General features: G+C 37.4%; 1 protein-coding gene across 1 annotated transcript; it reads left to right on the top strand.

The window, feature by feature from the left end:
- Positions 1-4,247: 4,247 nt before the first annotated feature.
- Positions 4,248-18,035, top strand: LOC310732068 (extracellular calcium-sensing receptor-like; the record flags this gene model as incomplete). The annotated part of the gene is made up of 7 exons (XM_083552307.1): positions 4,248-4,354; positions 14,691-14,848; positions 14,974-15,262; positions 15,612-16,367; positions 16,457-16,684; positions 16,836-16,959; positions 17,122-18,035. The coding sequence occupies exons 1-7, from the start codon at positions 4,334-4,336 to the stop codon at positions 18,033-18,035; spliced, it is 2,490 nt and encodes an 829-aa protein (XP_083408433.1). The 5' UTR covers positions 4,248-4,333.
- Positions 18,036-18,981: the final 946 nt, after the last annotated feature.

Below are 18,981 nucleotides of genomic sequence, written 5' to 3'. Positions count from 1 at the left end.
TTTTATGTCGTCCGTGAAAGCTTCTTATGCAACATTAGGCCGCAAATCCTCCTGAGAGAAATCATTCAGTGGAAAGAGAATCACGACTCATAATTCATGCACAATACAATAACTGATCAGATCTTTATGGGTCATGTTTCTAACCAAAATTTATGTTAGGCAAACATGGACTGTCCCGGGCAATCTTTTCAAAGACAGAAATGTCCTGAAATTAATCTTGTCATATAAATTGACCTAGATACTGTATTTGTATTTTAAAATAGTATTTTTATTCATCACATACACATACAATTTTTATTCATCACATACACATACATACAGAGTACGACATGCAGTGAAATGCTTATTACGAGGGTCCGGCATGAGGGAATAGGATGGGGGAAAAGAAAAAGAAGTATATACAAAAAAAAATATGCTTATGGCATACAGTGGAACAGTAAACAGTAAACAATAAACAGTAAACAATAGACAATTTTGGTGGTTTAGATTGTCCATAGAGTGTCTGTGTGCGGTATGGTGTGGTGTAAAAAAAATCCGTAAGTGTCCGTGTGCGGTATGGTGTGGTGTAAAGTGTCCAAAAAGTGTCCATGTGCGGTATGGTGTGGTATACCAATGACCATAAAGTGTCCGTGTGCGGTATGGTGTGGTATAAATAAAATAAAATATAAAGTGCACTGTGCTGTGCAAGTCCAGAGTTTAAAGTGTCGTGGTGCAAAAGGTGAGATATGTGTAGAGAGGAAGTGTGATGAGAGAGTAGGCCAGTTTTTAGATCCTGGGTGTCTCCTGGTTTAAACCAGTAGTTTTCTGGACATTTTCTGTCATTTTCTCAAGTTCTCAATAACTTGTCAAGTTATTTTCTTGTGATCTCAACATAAAACAAAAAGTCGTTTTCTCGTTATCACCACTCGTTTTTCTGGTGATCGCGCCATAACAAAGAGTTTCCACGTGATCAGTTCTTTCATTTTCTCCCGCTTATCCGTAATTCGGGTCGCGGGGGCAGCAGTCTAAGCAGGCCCCCGCCTGCTGCCCAATCCTCACAGCACCGTCTCTTACGGTCCCTCCTGCAGGTGGTGAGCCCACGGGAAGGCGGCCCCACGTCACGGACCTTGATATTTCCCTCGTAAGGGACCCCCAGAGCATAGAGGGTTAAGGGCCTTGCTCAAGGGCCCAAGAGTGGCAGCTTGGCGATACCGGGGCTTGAACCCCAGACCTTCCGATCGGCAACCAAGCACCTTAACTGCTGGAGCCACCACTCCCCAGTTCTTTTTCAATTTTTTTTTTCTTAAGTTGTCAATCACTGACAGACACAGAGCTATAGTCAAGCTTTTGTCTATGTCAAGATCACGAGAAAATTGAGTCATGATAACAATTTACACACTTTTGTTATGGCGGAAAAAGTCGCGATCATGTGAAAACAAAAAAGAACAAAATATTATAATGTATAGCTTAGGACTTCTGTAAGAATTACATCAGTTGGATAAAAAAATGTAAATAAAATAAACTATACAACTAAATATTTAAGAATGAAGGAACTTCAAATCCCACCTGTCCAGAAGTAGTGGGTTTTCTACTTTTAGTAGTAATGAATGTCTTTTGTGCTTGTCAGGCTCTGCCTAGCCCAAGGCTTTCTCATTAGAGAATTAAGGTATTCAGATTAAGGCCTCATTACAAGCTGTTTAGTGACTTTTGGGATGATTTCACATTTGTAAGCCCTGTAGGCCTCTTAATGCAGACAGATTGAGAATAATGACATAATAGCTTCAGGCTATTTTCCTTACTTAGGCCTCTCTAATATCATCAGGAGATGTATATGTACCTCCAGACATGATGAGCTCTCAAAGGATCAGTATCTATGCAGATAGTGCAAGGTAGCAGTATGCAGGATCAAACCACACTGTTATAACTTGCAAAGTATGTTGCATTTGTTTATTTGTTTATGTATTTAGATTTTTTTTCCCTTAGATTTTTTTGTTTTTTGGCAAAATATACTGTACATCTAATTTTGAAATACTGAATGCTATGTGTGTGTTTGTGTGTATACATACAGTAAATAAAGAGAAGCCGGTTTTTAGTTCTCTCAAAATGACCCTCAGTGGTGTGAAGTGTAAAGAAATTGTACTTTATTATTGTGCTTAAGTCATTTTTTAACTACTTTTTAGCTTTACTAAATATTACGAATTTATGATTCAATATGTGCACTTTTTATCTTTAATTTTTTTTATTTTTATAATTAAGTTCATTTAAAGAATTGTATGTTCTACTTTGTAACATCACTGCAAAATTACATGAACCAAAAAATTTGGCAAAATTCTATATATATAATCTTTGGAACTTTGGAATACTGAGATAAACAAATTAAACGAAATAAGTGCATAAGCGCTTTACATAAAACTGGTTTTAAAACTTTTAAATGATTGGAGAAACATGAATAAATGTGTATTGTTGCAACAGTCACTATCGTTATATTGTGTTGTTCCATTTTGTTTGCACTAAATGTTGCACGTGCGCATTTTATGTTTTTAGTTGTGTAGTTTCGAGTTGTATGTAGTTCCTTGTTCATTCTTTGTTAATTTATGTTGTGTGATGAAGCACCTTGGTCCTGGGGGAATGTTATTTCATTTTACTGTGTAATGCACTGTATATGGTTGAAATGACAATAAATGCCTACTTGGCACATTTCATAAGGCAAATATAAAGGAGGCCTCACATCTTACACGTGATACCACCTCATCAGAGGAAGAGAATTTCTTCAAGCCCCAACACTGTTTGATGGATATCTGGGTTGAGTATGGAGTATGCTGGAGTATGTTTGCAGTAAGGTATCTATACTTCCACTCAAGTATGATTTTCAAGTACTCTTTATACCTTTGACAAACTTAGAACAAATGTTAAGTACAAATACACGTGGAATGAAGTGCTGCACTTTTGAAAGCTAAATTCTAATCCCTGCATTAAATCATGTCAGTGATGAAAGGTGTCATTTATCAGTATAAATCCAAACTATAAACATTTATTGAACACTTCTTGCTCTGAAGACTCTGAAGTACACTAACCACTGGCTGCTGAACAACTTCCTTCTTCATATTTCTGAGATGACACAAATGTTTTACTAGCACCAGTAGCATCTGCAAGCACACAGTTTCTTGGTCTTTCAGTTACAAGCTGTGAAGCCAAAACAATGTGACTCAAAACATGTGTTTGTGTTTGTGTGTGTGTGTGTGTGTGGCTTTTTTTTTTGCCTGCATATGTGTCAGGCGAAAAGAACGTGCCGGAAAACCGAAGTGCAATCCACCAAGGTTTTTAATGGAAGAAATATAGAGCAAGGCAGAAAACGGCAAAACCACAACGAAACTCCAGGTTCAACAATCCTGGTGAAAACTATGGGCAAACAAAACACACTGTAACCAATAATTATCAGAAACAGAGTGTTTCTTAAGCCTAAGCTGTAGAACGGACAAAGAACTGGTGGGAGAACGGGGTTTAAATAGAGTGCAAACTGATAAGGGCCAGGTGTAGCTGATTAGTATGTGGGAGAGCTGCTTGGAGTGATAGGTGGAGGCGTGGCTGGTGGATCCCTGACAATATGTCAGATAGAATACAAAGAACACTAGATATACTACAGAAGATCTACTGCAGCTAAAAAAAAAAAAAAGAACTCTAAGTATGCACAGTACATTGTACTCTGTTGAATTCTGGTCAGGCAGAGCACCCATGTAGACCACTGTCCAATATCGAAAGCTCCTACAAAAGGACAATGGAGCAGAGGAAGAAGATGGCCTGGTCTGAGAAAATCACAATTTTTTTAGACAGCTGTGTCTTACCTGAGAAAGTGAGGGGACCAGGAGATAAGTCAGTGGATCCAGTGTGATGCCCTGTGGGATGTTTAAGTGTGGATGTTACCACCTACTTAAACATTGTTGCATTATTAACAATAAACCTTTAGTTTCTTTATAATAGTGGTACACTGGGATAGTAAATATAGAAACAAATCAAAAATACTATATTTTATACTATTATAGAACCAGGATTCCAAAATAGTTGGGACGCTGGGTAAAAATGTAAATAAAAACAGAATGCAATTTTGCAAATCTTATAAACCAACATTTTATTCATAAAAAAACAAACTTAGAAAACATTACTTAGAAAATGTTACATTTCATGAAAAATAAACCCATGGATGCAACATGTCTTACTATTGTGTTGCATCACCTCTTCTTTTAACAACAGTTTTTATACATCAAGAACCTGGGCAGAAAAATGTTGTCCCAATCATGTTTAATTCAGGATTCTAGCTTCTTAACAGTCCTGGGTCTTCTTTGATGTATTTTTCATAATGCACGTGGACTGCAGGCAGGTTAGTTTAGCACCCAAACTCTTCTACTACTAAGCCATGCGGCTGTGATAGATGCAGTATTCGGTTTAGCATTGTCTTGCTGTAATATGCGAGGCCTTGCGGGAAAAAGACGTCATCTGTATGGAAGCATATGTTGCTCTGAAACCTGTATATACCTTTAAGAATTGATGGAGCCTTTCAGCCAGTACATAGGTAGTAATGCACCCATACTAGGGATGGTGAAAGTACACACATCCTTCACTTAAGTAGAAGTACAGATACTCATGTTTTGAAAGATTCTGGTAAAAGTTGAAGTACTGACTACACTTTTTCACTCAAGTTAAAGAGGTTTGTGATCTGACATGTACTTCAGTAAAATGTAGTCAATACCACTTTCTGTTTTAGTGTCATGCTGGTAAATGAACCTCACATCATATTAATATATGAATACAAAACTAATATAAAATGTTACCTAATGAATGTATTCAGGCTGAACATCCAACATATAGAACACAAGCAGAGAAAAGATGATGTTCAGGTGATCAGAAATCTCTCTGTTCTCAGTCATGTTTACATCACTGACCCCATCTGTCTCATCTTGCTGTCTTCTGACTTGCTTGTTGTTTGCTTTGTAGGTTAGCCTATCGCACACAACGAGAAGAAAAAATATTGATAATGTCACCAAATAGATTGAAGCTAAAGTAATGAACCTGGTTTGAAAATGTAAGATGTAGAAAGTACAGATATTTGTGTAAAAACATGTAATGATTGATAAAGATTGGTGAACCTGAACCCATCTTTACTTATAAGAGTATTTACCTCTCTAATATTCCTTTTTATACCCAATCATGTTACTGACCTGTTGCCAATTATGCCAATTAGTTACAAAATGTGTTTCCAGCTGTTTTTATTAGTAGCACTTTCTTTTACAGCATTTTGTTGCCACGTCCCAAAGTTTTTCTGAGACTGTTGCGGCCATTAAATAAAAAATTACCGTATATTTTCCTAAAAATGGAGAATTCCTCATTGTAAACAGTTGATATGTTTGCTATGTTCTAGACTGAAAAAAATATCGGTTTATGAGATTATGAGAATTACATTCTGCTTTATTTACATTTAACACCGTGTCAATACTTAAATAATAATTGTTTATATATAATAGTACAACTCCAATTATTAATCACATAATGAAGATGCAGATGAATAGAAATGCAGGTAAAGGAGTTATTTATTATGTCCAAGGAAGAATAATACAACAAAAAAAAAAGAAGTGAGGAAAAAAACACAATATTAAAAAAAAAAAAAAACAGAGCAGGGTCAGGTGATCTACAAACAAACTATACAATACTTTGCAATAATCATGAATGTGGGACAAAAAAGGTAAAAGAAATCGGTGAATTGTGTGTTCAAAGATTTAAGAATTGAGAAAATACTTTGCAGTTTGTAAATGAACAAATCTATTTTTGTAAAAGAAATGGTATTGCTATTATAACTACTAACTCAGGCAGTGAGAAGTGGGAAATCATGTTGCTTTTATTATTATTATTATTTAATTAATTGTAATGATAATTGTGTGATCCATAGTGTACATCTTGCTAATCACCTGTATTAAATTTGCTGGCAATGTCATAGCAGTACAGGGCCTTAATGTTTACTCCCCATTATTGGGTAGAAGCTTGTCTAATGATGTGCATTAGATAATAAACATTAGTCTGATATTTTATGTTTAACTTTGATATTATTATTATTATTATTATTATTATTATTATTATTATTATTATTATTATTATAAACCCAGCCATTAGGGGGGCACAAGCCAGTGCACTCTTAGCGCCGGTCCCAAGCCCGGGTAAATGGGGAGGGTTGCGTTAGGAAGGGCATCCAGCGTAAAACATGTGCCAAATCAAATATGCGGATCACAAATGAGAATTTCATACCGGATCGGTCGAGGCCCGGGTTAACAACGACCGCCACAGGTATTGTTAGCCGACAGGGTACCGGTGGAAATTGGGCTACTGTTGGCCGAAGAAGGAGAAGGAGAGGAGGAAGACGTCTACAGAGACGGCAGGAAAAGGAGCAGTGTAGGAGAGTAGAGGTTCGGGTTGGTACTTTAAATGTTGGTACTATGACGGGTAAAGGGAGAGAGGGAGCTGATATGATGGAGAGGAGAAAGGTAGATATGCTGTGTGTTCAGGAGACCAAGTGGAAAGGGAGTAAGGCCAGGAACATTGGAGGTGGGTTTAAACTGTTTTATCATGGTGTGGATGGAAAGAGAAATGGTGTAGGGGTGATTCTGAAGGAAGAGTACAGTAAGAGTGTAGTGGAGGTGAAGAGAGATTCTGATAGGGTGATGATCGTGAAGGTGGAGGTTGAAGGGATGATGATAAATGTCATCAGTGCCTATGCTCCACAAGTCGGCTGTGAGATGGAGGAGAAGGAAAGATTCTGGAGTGAATTAGATGAAGTGGTAGATGGTGTACCTAGGAAAGAACGATTGGTGATTGGGGCAGACTTTAATGGGCATGTAGGTGGAGGGAACAGAGGTGATGAGGAGGTGATGGGTAGGTATGGTTTTAAGGAGAGGAATGTGGAAGGGCAGATGGTGGTAGATTTTGCTAAAAGGATGGAAATGGCAGTGGTGAACACGTATTTTAAGAAGAAGGAGGATCATAGGGTGACGTATAAGAGTGGAGGAAGGTGCACACAGGTGGATTATGTTCTGTGTAGGAGATGCAAACTGAAGGAGATTGGAGACTGTAAGGTGTTGGCGGGGGACAGTGTAGCTAGACAGCATCGGATGGTGGTCTGTAGGATGGTTTTGGAGGCGAAGAAGAAGAGGAGGAAAGTAAGGATTAAAAGAAGAATAAGATGGTGGAAACTGAAGGAGGAAGAGTGTAGTGTGAGGTTCAGGGAAGAGGTCAGACAGGGGCTTGGTGGTGGTGAAGAGGTGCCGGATGATTGGGCAACTACTGCAGGAGTGATGAGGGAGGCAGCTAGAAAAGTACTTGGTGTGACATCTGGAAATAGAAAGCAAGACAAGGAGACATGGTGGTGGAATGAGGAAGTGCAGGAGAGCATAAGGGGAAAGAGGTTGGCAAAACAGAAGTGGGATCGACAGAGTGATGAGAAAAGTAGGCAGGAGTACAAGGAGATGCGGCAGCAGGTAAAACGGGATGTGGCGAAAGCCAAGGAAAAGGCATATGAGGAGCTGTATAAGAGGTTGGACACTAAGGAAGGAGAAAAGGATTTATACCGATTGGCCAGGCAGAGGGACCGAGCTGGGAAGGATGTACTGCAAGTTAGAGCAATAAAGGATGGAGAGGGAAATGTGTTGACTAATGAGGAGAGTGTGTTGAGAAGATGGAGGGAGTATTTTGAGCAGCTGATGAATGAGGAAAATCAGAGAGAGAGAAGGTTGGATGATGTGGAGTTGGTGAAGGAGGATGTAGATAGGATTAGTAAGGAGGAAGTGAGAGCAGCGATTAAGAGGATGAAGAATGGAAAGTCGGTTGGACCAGATAACATACAGATAGAAGCGTGGAGATGTTTAGGAGAGATGGCAGTGGAGTTTTTAACCAGATTGTTTAACAGGATTCTGGAAGGGGAGAGGATGCCTGAGGAATGGAGAAGGAGTGTGCTGGTACCGATCTTTAAGCATAAGGGAGATGTGCAGACCTGCAGTAACTACAGGGGAATTAAGTTGATCAGTCACACCATGAAGTTATGGGAAAGAGTAGTGGAAGCCAGGCTGAGAGAAGAGGTGACCATCTGTGAGCAACAGTATGGTTTCATGCCGAGGAAGAGCACCACAGATGCCTTATTTGCTTTGAGGATGTTGATGGAGAAGTATAGAGAAGGACAGAAGGAGCTGCATTGTGTATTTGTGGATTTAGAGAAAGCGTACGACAGGGTGCCGAGAGAGGAGTTGTGGTATTGTATGAGGAAGTCAGGTGTGTCAGAGAAGTATGTGAGGGTGGTGCAGGACATGTATGAGGACAGTGTGACGGCAGTGAAGTGTGCAGTAGGTACGACAGACTGGTTCAGGGTGAAGGTTGGACTGCACCAAGGATCGGCCCTGAGCCCTTTCCTGTTTGCAGTGGTGATGGACAGGTTGACGGACGAGGTCAGACAGGAGTCTCCCTGGACTATGATGTTTGCAGATGATATTGTGATTTGTGGTGAGAGTAGGGAGCAGGTTGAGAAGAGCCTGGAGAGGTGGAGATATGCGCTTGAGAGAAGGGGAATGAAAGTCAGTAGGAGTAAGACAGAGTACATGTGTGTGAATGAGAGGGAGGGCAGTGGAGTGGTGCGGTTGCAGGGAGAAGAGGTGGAGAAGGTGGAGGAGTTCAGGTACCTGGGGTCAACAGTGCAAAGTAATGGAGAGTGTGTTAGAGAAGTAAAGAAAAGAGTGCAGGCAGGGTGGAGTGGGTGGAGAAGAGTGACAGGAGTGATTTGTGATAGTAGGGTATCTGCAAAAATGAAAGGGAAAGTTTATAGGACTGTGGTGAGACCTGCGATGTTGTATGGATTAGAGACAGTGGCATTCAGTAAAAGACAGGAGGTGGAGCTGGAGGTAGCAGAGCTGAAGATGTTGAGGTTTTCGTTGGGAGTGACGAGGATGGACAAGATAAGAAATGAGTTTATTAGAGGGACCGCACATGTAGGATGTTTTGGTGACAAGGTGAGGGAGGCGAGATTGAGATGGTTTGGACATGTGCAGAGAAGGGACATGAATTATATTGGTAGAAAAATGCTGAAGATGGAGCCACCAGGTAGGAGGAAAAGAGGAAGGCCAAGGAGGAGGTTCATGGATGTGGTGAGGGAAGACATGCAGGTAGTTGGTGTGAAAGATGCAGATGTAGAGGACAGGGTGGTATGGAAACGGATGATCCGCTGTGGCGACCCCTAATGGGAGCAGCCGAAAGAAGAAGAAAAAAGAAGATTATTATTATTATTATATGAATTTTCTGTTTCAGTAAAAAAGTGACCTAAATATGACATATTACCTTGTAACATTTTTAATTAATGTTTTCATTAGAAAGAAAGAAAGAAAGAAAGAAAGAAAGAAAGAAAGAAAGAAAGAAAGAAAGAAAGAAAGAAAGAAAGAAAGGTGATTTATGCTTGTCACGTGTACTTTACAGCACAGTGAAATTCTTTCCTCTTATATTCCAGTGATGTTTGGAAGCTCGGGACAGATCACAGGGTCAGTTATGATACTGCACCTCTGGAGCACAAAGGGCTAAGGGTCTTGCTCAAGGCCCCAAAGAGTGGCAGCTTGGCAATACCAGGGTTTGAACCCCCAATCTTATGTTCAGTAGCCCAGAGATGTGTGTACTGTATGTTCAATACATTTCTAATTCCAGCTTCCTGCTTAGGTTTAACAGTCACACATAGTGTGAAGCAGAAAGCAGCATTCATTTATATCCATTTCCTCTTCATTTCTGACTAATATGGGACATGCATACTGTATATCAATAATGCAAAAACATGAAATGTAGAGCTTTCATTTGTTTCGGTAAAATTGCTTGCTCTCACACTAGTCTGTTATAAGTAATATCAATTATATCAGATATCTTTGTTATGATTTTATATCCCTGAAACTTCGAAGCACTATAACTTTCCAACTTTATAACCTCTTTATCTCTGTAAAGCTGCTTTATGCACGTAGCAGATGCCCTTATCCAGAGCGATGTACAACAGTGTTTGAAGTCTCTATCAATGAATAAATCAACAATGGTTCACTAGGCTGCTTCGGGACAATGACCATTGTTAAAAGCTTTAGCCGATAATGATGGACAACTGTTAATAACTATTGGAAAACTATTACATCCACATTGCACAGTGATCCGTTTACATAAATCCACAGAAAGAATCGCTGTGGTTAATGATCTAACATATAATTTAATTTTATTCTATTAATCTAAACCAGTAGATTATATATATATTGAGCCAAGCATATTCTTGTACTTTATCAAAAGGTCATCATGAAGCAGCAAATTAATTTGATGCACGACTGATGCAAGAGTGTTAATGTTTTTCAAATTTGTTTTTGCATTCAATTTAATTAGCATGAACCAAAGAAAATATAGCTTTTTGTCTTTAGGGTACAAGTGACAGTTCCAGACTGACAAAAACAAATCAGTCAAATCCTGAGAGATGAGTTCTGTTGTTACTGAGCTGAAGCCAAACAAGACTCCTGTTTTCTGCCTTTGTTTCTGTTTTTAATTAATACTTGCCTAAGGACATGTTTTAATTGAAATAGGAAACTGCTGAGGGAGTTTCAGCAGAAAAGTGGCATCTTCTACTGATCAATTCTGCCCTGTCCTGAGGGGAGGTGTCAGGTGTGGTGCAACTTGTTAGACATGTGCCAACAGGTAACTGTTTCCAACTCAGTAAATCAAACAAGGCCTTGTGTCATTATGGATGTCGTTTTAAAATTAATTAGCTGCTCTGTGTGATTAGCATAGTGCTAAAGATAACAGGTGATACACAAAGGATTATTCTTTTCGGTCAAAACATGATTAGAAAAATAAACAGCCGTTTCATCAGGGCAGGTTGAAACAAGTTGAAAAAGCATTGGTATTGAATTGAGCTTAAAATAGTTTATATCCATAACTGTTTATTAAATAATGTTATAATTTTCAACTTCTATGTGGTCAGCCTTTATTATTAATTTGCTGCATTTACATTTAGGATCTAACAACAGATTTCCCCAAAATTAGCATATCTTATATTATAAACATCCCATATTCATAATATTGTGCACCATATAAGAAAAGGAAAGAAAATCAGTACAAAATTAAACAGAAATTGCATTTGGTACTTAAAAATGAATAAAAAAATGTAATAATATCTAATCCTAATAACTAGGTAGCCTTCACTCATTTATATCATGGCCCAGTATGTGTGCACTTTTCTGAGCGAATCACAATTATATAAGGAATTCTTAAAGATGGCATTAATGAGGTTATTTAGTGCTCTCAATCATGAAGGCTGAACTGAAAATGTGTCACCAAACTATATTCATCTAGTATTATGAATCATTAGATCTTGCACAAATCCTTTATCTCATAACCTATACAGATGAATCTATTCCTTTTAATATGTAAATATACCATATGCACAGAAACTTGACAATTTTTTTTTTACAGGTTTGAGGATTTAATTAGTCACAGAACAGTATTTCTTGTGATATTTCATTGCCTCTGACACAAATGGTCCAAGACAAAATGAACCTGGTCCAATGTTAAAGTAGCCAGAGATGGGCAGTTAGATTAATATTTTGGCCAGAGGCTCTCAAAGTCAACCTTATCAAAACTGGAGCACATGGACCACTTCCAGTATTAAATGGTAGTCAAATATATTATGGACCTTGAAATAAGGCCTTTGTTTCTAGCAACAGGAGATAATATACCTGCTTCACTGATGTGGGCCTGACACACTTAAAAGGAAAAACTTTTAATATATAAATAAATAAATAAATATCAATATATATTTATATAGATATAAAAGTTATACTTTCAATACACTTTATCATTTTATTTTATTTTAATATTCTATTTCTATTTTTCATGTTTACATGTTGGATAGTCGTAAAAAGCATTTCACTACATGTTGTACTCTGTATTAGTGGGTATGTGACAAATAAAATTTGAATTCGAATAAACAATTGAGAATTACAATACAATTCTCAATTTAGAAGTTCTAAATTCTGAAAGTTATGTATCTATAAATGAATCAAAGAGAATTTGCAAATACTATTTTAGGGCTTGTATAGGTTCAGCAAAGGTCAATGAAAATGATGGCAGATATCAACCTGAAAGTTGTATGTGGGCCTTACAAACCTTATGTAGTATACATGCATATAGGGATATATTTTATAGATGAATAAAAGAAAGTTGTTTATTTAAGGGCTTGTTTATATATTTATAGCTTCATTCTGTTCATCATTGAGATGCCAGGTATTTAATTTACTGTCTATTGCCTCAAGAAACTGCTATTTATTAGTATTGTTCGAAATATGACACCTTAGAATTGATCTTACATACAAATCATCAGTATGGAGCTTAACTATTTAATTTACACAACGTTTAATATTAGAATATTTGACTTTTACTTATTAATTTCTGTATAAAACCAGAAAAATATGAATAAAGGTTATTGTGCTTTAGACGCAGGACTTCAGGGAGGTAGTGCAGATGGGAGCATTTGACAGAAACAAAGAAAGTCTATAGGGAATTATCAGGTGACATGTTTGAACTTGAGAACTAGTTGACAAAACAGAATCATTTCCACTCTCTTGGAAAACAGTCTAATATTGGCCCAGCAAACATTACAATCGCAAATAACAATCATATTAATTAACCCCCTGCTATCTGCAACATGATCAGTGCTTCGTTCTGCATCTGTAGGGAATGACATTTTGTCTGAACAACAGTGACACAGCAAAAACAGGTGAATATAAAATATATAATTTGTGTCTGGGTCATATTACAAATGCATTTGTAATCATTAGTAATAAGAAAGATAAAATGTATATAATTGAACATAATTACAGATACAATTGTAGAAGGAACACAATAGATGATACTTTTGTTTTTTATAGTTGCATTTTTATGACCCTTATATAAGAATGTGTGTTTTGGTCACTCTGTGATGAAGGCCTAACAACAAATACAACAGACTAAAAGCCATGAAAGCTACTCCATGCAATCTTATCACAACCTAAAAATCATCTAATTTCAGAAATCCTTAGTTTTATACTTGCCCACTACTCAAAACATGGCATTAAGGTTACGTAAAGGACAGAACCAAAAACATCCGTGGAAACATGACATAAAGCCAAAAGAAAAAAGCATAAACACATATCCCCGGGTCTTTAGGCAGATATTGGCTGCATTACTTTCTATTAGGTAATATTCCAATTCAATTATTCCAGGAGCAGTTTGCTGTTCCTAACTAGTTTGTGAGACTTCTTTCCTTTTATCTTGCCTTGCATATTGTCATGTTGCGACTGTCATATCTTTATGATGAATTCTTATGAATGTACCAAAAACAGTACAAGAACAGTATTGATATGTATCTCCATAATCTCATCAGTAATCAAGGAGGTCTCTCTGCCAATAAACTTTGCATATGTTTCATGCATGTCTGTGTTATTGATATCCCCAGGCCTGAAGTAGACTGACCAAGAATTAAATCGATGGGATTTGAGATACCTAATACATGGTGTAATGTAGTGTAAAGCAGGCAGTGATTTGGGCACATTGGGGTCTGGAGGCAGAGCTGGGACAAACTCAGTGGGTCAGCTTGATAAGCTGTATGGTCAACCTCAGGCGTAAGCAGGAGTTGGGATGCCACCATATCTGCCTATGGCAGGAGAGGCCATCTTGTTGGCCGTTGGAGGAACCTCTGCAAGGGAACACTGTGGGCTTCTGGCCTAATATCTTCAGGGGAGGTTGACTTGTTAGCCACTAGAGGGAGCTTCACTAAGAAGGCTATTCTGTTGGCCTCTGCCTACTGTAAAGCTCTTTGAGACAGACAACCACATTGACCTCTAAAGGGAGCTCTGCAGAAGGATTGTCTTGTAGACCTCAAGCTAGAGGTCTTCAGAGGTCCACCAGGCTTTTAGAAAAATAATACTTATTCTACTGCCTTTTTTTTTTACATGGTTTTATACCCCTATCACCGTCCTGCTGTGTCAACACAATTATCATTTTTTTTACATTTTGCATGTATAGTTTGACTTCAATTGTCGTCTTAGAGAAGACTGCAAATCAAAAAAGTTATTCTAATGTATACCCTTTATACAATAATAAAACATTTTCAATTAAATTCAGTTTTTTATATATAGCACTTTTATTAATAGACACTATTAAAAACTCTAAAATACAAACCTAAATAAACAATGGCACGAAAAAAAAAAATCCTGATATCCCTGGTCTTCACAATCTCTACATCTCCAAACAAATTAAAACCTATGGTGGACTTTAGAGTAATGGGTTAGACAGGTCTTTCAAGAACAGTGTTTATAGAACAGTTCAATAAACTATTTGATGACAAACTCAATCATTTGTCCGCCAATAATATGCAATTTGTCCACAAATCTACATTAGCAGTGAAAAATAATCTGAATTGAAAAAAGAGTAATAAAACCTGCAGAATCTTTGCAACACAATAGCACAATGACATCACAAGGCTTAGGGTTTCTGATTTGTCCAGATATATTGGTCATATTGCAAACAGTTCTACAAGTCTATAAAAATATGACTGCCACATCTGTTGGAGATTTATTAAGCTAAGGCTGTGGACTAAGTTTGTGATGTTTTTCTTTGTACTGTTGCTTTATTTTGGCCAGGCAAATGGGAAAAACTGCCATATTCTGGACAGCCCAGCATATCCTCTGCTATTCAAAGATGGAGACGTGATAATCGGAGGTTTATTTTCAATACATGGTGATGCAAAACTTCCATCACTTTCATACACTGAAAAACCTGAACCTTTAATCTGCACTAGGTTTGTTACGGTTGCAACATTTAAGTTATTAATTTGGTAGCGAAAGAAAAAAAAACTGTGTATTTTAGATTTTACTCAAAAATGAATTTTAATTCTATTGTTTTCTTTAAACTTTTTTCCCACAGCTTTAACCTTAGAGAATTTCGATTTGCTCAGACCATGACTTTTGTAATTGAGGAAATCAACAGGAACAACAACTTGCTCCCAAATATCACAATTGGTTACATGATTTATGACAATTGTGGCTCAAGTTTATTATCTATGAAAGCAGCCATGGCGTTGATGAATGGTCAGGATATAATGGGAGAAGAGGCCTGCTCTGTACAAGCAGCAGTGCAAGCCATCATTGGGGAATCTGAATCTTCTCCTACTGTAGTACTCACAAAAACAACAGGACCTTTTCAAATACCAGTGGTAAGAATCAAATATTGTAATTACTAATTGTAAATAAACTCTGGGAGAGTAAAAGTTGTGCCAAGTAACCATATTTCTGAGTTCATTTATTTCCCAAATCCAAAAAGGTAGAAATATAAAGTATATTTTTGCAAACATTTAGCATATATGTCTATTTATGCCTCTTAGCATTAGCATTATTAAGAATAGTCTTATATATTGTTGTTCTTTAGGTTATTTTTTTCTCACTTTTTTCTCTTACACAATAACAGATATAAATGATGCATAGGTCCTAGTTAAAGTATGCTTTTGGAATTTATATTTATATTCTGCAAAATGCATTTTCACTAAATGATCTCTCTTTATTTAGATAAGCCATGGGGCCACATGTGAATGTTTGAGCAACAGAAAAGAGTACCCCTCTTTCTTCAGGACCATAGCGAGTGATTACTACCAGAGTAGAGCTTTGGTATACTTGGTGAAGCACTTTGGCTGGTCTTGGGTGGGAGCTGTAAACAGTGATAATGACTATGGAAACAACGGAATGGCCATTTTTCTGAATGCAGCCAAAGAAGAGGGAATATGTGTTGAGTACTCAGAGAAGTTTGATCGGTCAGATCCTGCCAAACTAATGAAAGTGGTCGACACCATTACAAAAGGCACAGCTAAAGTAATCATTGTATTTCTTGGTCACATTGAGATGAATGTTTTAGTAGAAGAACTTATTCTGAAGAACGTCACTGGCTACCAGATGATTGGTGTCGAGGCATGGATTACTGCAGTTAATCTAGTAACGCCAACAAGTTACAATGTACTGATTGGATCACTAGGATTCGATGTGGGAAAATTGAACATTGCTGGTTTTGCTGACTATGTTGTAAAAGAGTTTTGGCAAACAGATTTCCCTTGTTTGAACACAAAGGGAGAGATTTCTCACACTGAAAACAACTGTAGCAAATATGAAGAAATCCTTCCCTTTAAAAACTACAATGAAGACATATCAGAATTGAGATACGCAAATAACATTTACAGTGCGATTTATGCGGTGGCACATTCTCTACATGGCCTATTGAGATGCACAGAAAACCAGAAGTGTGGAAATGGGAAGACAATACCATCAATGCAGGTAATCACAAAACAACAAAAAAAAAAACAACCCAAGTAAGATATTACACATCATTCAATGATTGCAATTGCTTTTTTTTTTCTTTCAAGGTTGTTGATTCACTAAAAAAAGTAAACTTTATAACCAAAGCAGGAGAACAGATTTGGTTTGACAGCACTGGGGCAACTGCTGCAAAATATGATGTAGTAAACTGGCAACGAGGCTTTGATGGAGAAGTGCAGTTTATGGTTGTGGGGTATTATGATGCCTCTCTGCCAAGTGGACAACAATTTGTCCTAAATTCTAACAATATAAGTTGGGCTGGAGGAAAAACAGAGGTACAGGCAACGCTGGTTAAGTTTTCATTAAATATGGTCAATAATATGTTGAGAATTTGTGCTACAAATCTGCCATAAAGAATCCATTATTAAAGCTAAAAATTGCATTTCAATAGTGTTAACTGCACCTATATTATATTGCTAACTTTAGAAGCCGAGGTCTGTGTGCAGTGAAAGCTGTCCTCCAGGAACCAGGAAAGCTGTACAGAAAGGAAGGCCTGTCTGCTGTTATGATTGTATGCCATGTGCAGAGGGAGAGATCAGTAACCACACAGGTAACTTTAACATTACAAAAATTCAAAGACAATTTGTTAGTCATACAATTTGTTTCTTTCTCCTATTATTCAGGATTCAGTTCCTGAAAAAAAGCATCAGCAAATAAAACGTAAAAAAAAAACATTTTCTCCTTCCTAATGACAATCACGATTATTTTTCAGATTCAAATAACTGTGAGCAGTGTCCAGGAGAATATTGGTCTAATGCTGAAAGAGATAAATGTGTGTTAAAAGTTATAGAGTTTCTCTCATTTACAGAGGTTATGGGTATTATATTGATATTTTTTTCACTACTTGGAGCTTCATTGACTCTGTTAGTGGCTGTTTTATTTCTACTAAAAAAGGACACCCCAATTGTTAAGGCTAACAACTCTGAGCTGAGCTTCCTGCTGCTTTTCTCTCTGACTCTGTGTTTCCTCTGTTCACTTACATTTATTGGACGGCCCTCTAAATGGTCCTGTATGCTGCGCCACACAGCTTTTGGGATCACATTTGTACTCTGTATCTCCTGTGTTCTGGGGAAAACAGTGGTTGTGTTAATGGCCTTTAGAGCTACACTTCCAGGCAGCAATGTCATGAAATGGTTTGGGCCTCTACAGCAGAGACTCAGTGTAGTTGCTTTTACAATTATACAGGTCCTTATTTGTATACTTTGGTTAACAATTTCTCCTCCTTTTCCCTACATGAACATGAACTACTTCAAGGAAAAGATCATATTAGAGTGTAACTTGGGCTCAGCTATAGGTTTCTGGGCAGTTCTGGGTTATATTGGAGTTCTGGCTTTCTTTTGTTTTGTCCTGGCTTTTCTAGCTAGAAAGCTGCCTGATAATTTTAATGAAGCGAAATTCATCACATTCAGTATACTCATATTCTGTGCAGTGTGGATCACTTTTATTCCAGCTTATGTCAGCTCTCCTGGAAAATTCACTGTAGCTGTGGAGATCTTTGCCATTTTAGCCTCCAGTTTTGCTCTACTGTTCTGTATATTTACTCCTAAATGTTATATTATTCTGTTTAAACCTGAACTAAACACAAAGAAAAATATGATGGGCAAAATGGCTTCTAAATCCCTATAAATAAAAAAAATATTAAAATCTACAAGCATCATTTTTTCTTTTTCATATATATATATATATATATATATATATATATATATATATATATATATATATATATATATATATATATATATAATGTCTCCATTCTTATTTGTTATTTCTGTAAAGCTGTTTTAAGACAATGTCCATTGTTAAAAGCGCTATAGAAATAACCTTGACATCTGGTGATACTGATGATATGTGAAAATACTACTGATAACAAACAAACACGCAAACAAAAAACATAACATTTCTAGATAAAAAAAAAAAAAATCACATTTCATCTTATTTATGTTAACACAAAGGAATCCTGCATTCAACTACAGACATGTGTGTCTTAAGCATAAAAGCAAGTATTCCAGAGGAAATATTTTGATATTGCAATGCCACAGTTTCTTGATCCATTTGCTAATTTATTCCCTGCTCCTGCACCTATAGAGAAACACGGTTAATCAGCATTACCAGTGAGAGCATGGGGTCAGAGTATACCAGGGCTTCGTAGAGTGATATGTTATTACTTGATTAATATGTACTGTTGATCAAATAAGATGATTTGAGAATGAGAATTCCTGTGAGGAGGCACTTACATTTCACAGGAATCAAATATGTGACCCTGAAAACACTGGAATCAGAAACAAAACTACAACTTTCTTTCGGCTTCTCCCATTAGGGGGCGCCACAGCGGATCATCCGCGTGTTTGATTTGCCACGTTTTTACGCTGGACGCCCTTCCTAACGCAACCCTCCCCATTTATCCGGGCTTGGGACCGGAACTAAGGCTTGTGCAACCCTAATGGCTGGGGTTGGTTCCCTGACCGGGGATCGAACCCGGGCTGCAGCTGTGAGAGCGCCACATCCTAACCACTAGACCACCAGGGAACCCCGGAATCAGAAACAAAACAATCTGAAAAAAAAAAGGAAATAG

This window comes from Silurus aristotelis (genome assembly GCF_946808225.1).
Source record: "Silurus aristotelis genome assembly, chromosome: 10".
Lineage (NCBI taxonomy): Eukaryota > Metazoa > Chordata > Actinopteri > Siluriformes > Siluridae > Silurus > Silurus aristotelis.
Note: the sequence above shows the minus strand (reverse complement) of the source record. Positions and strands in the feature narration are given on the sequence as shown.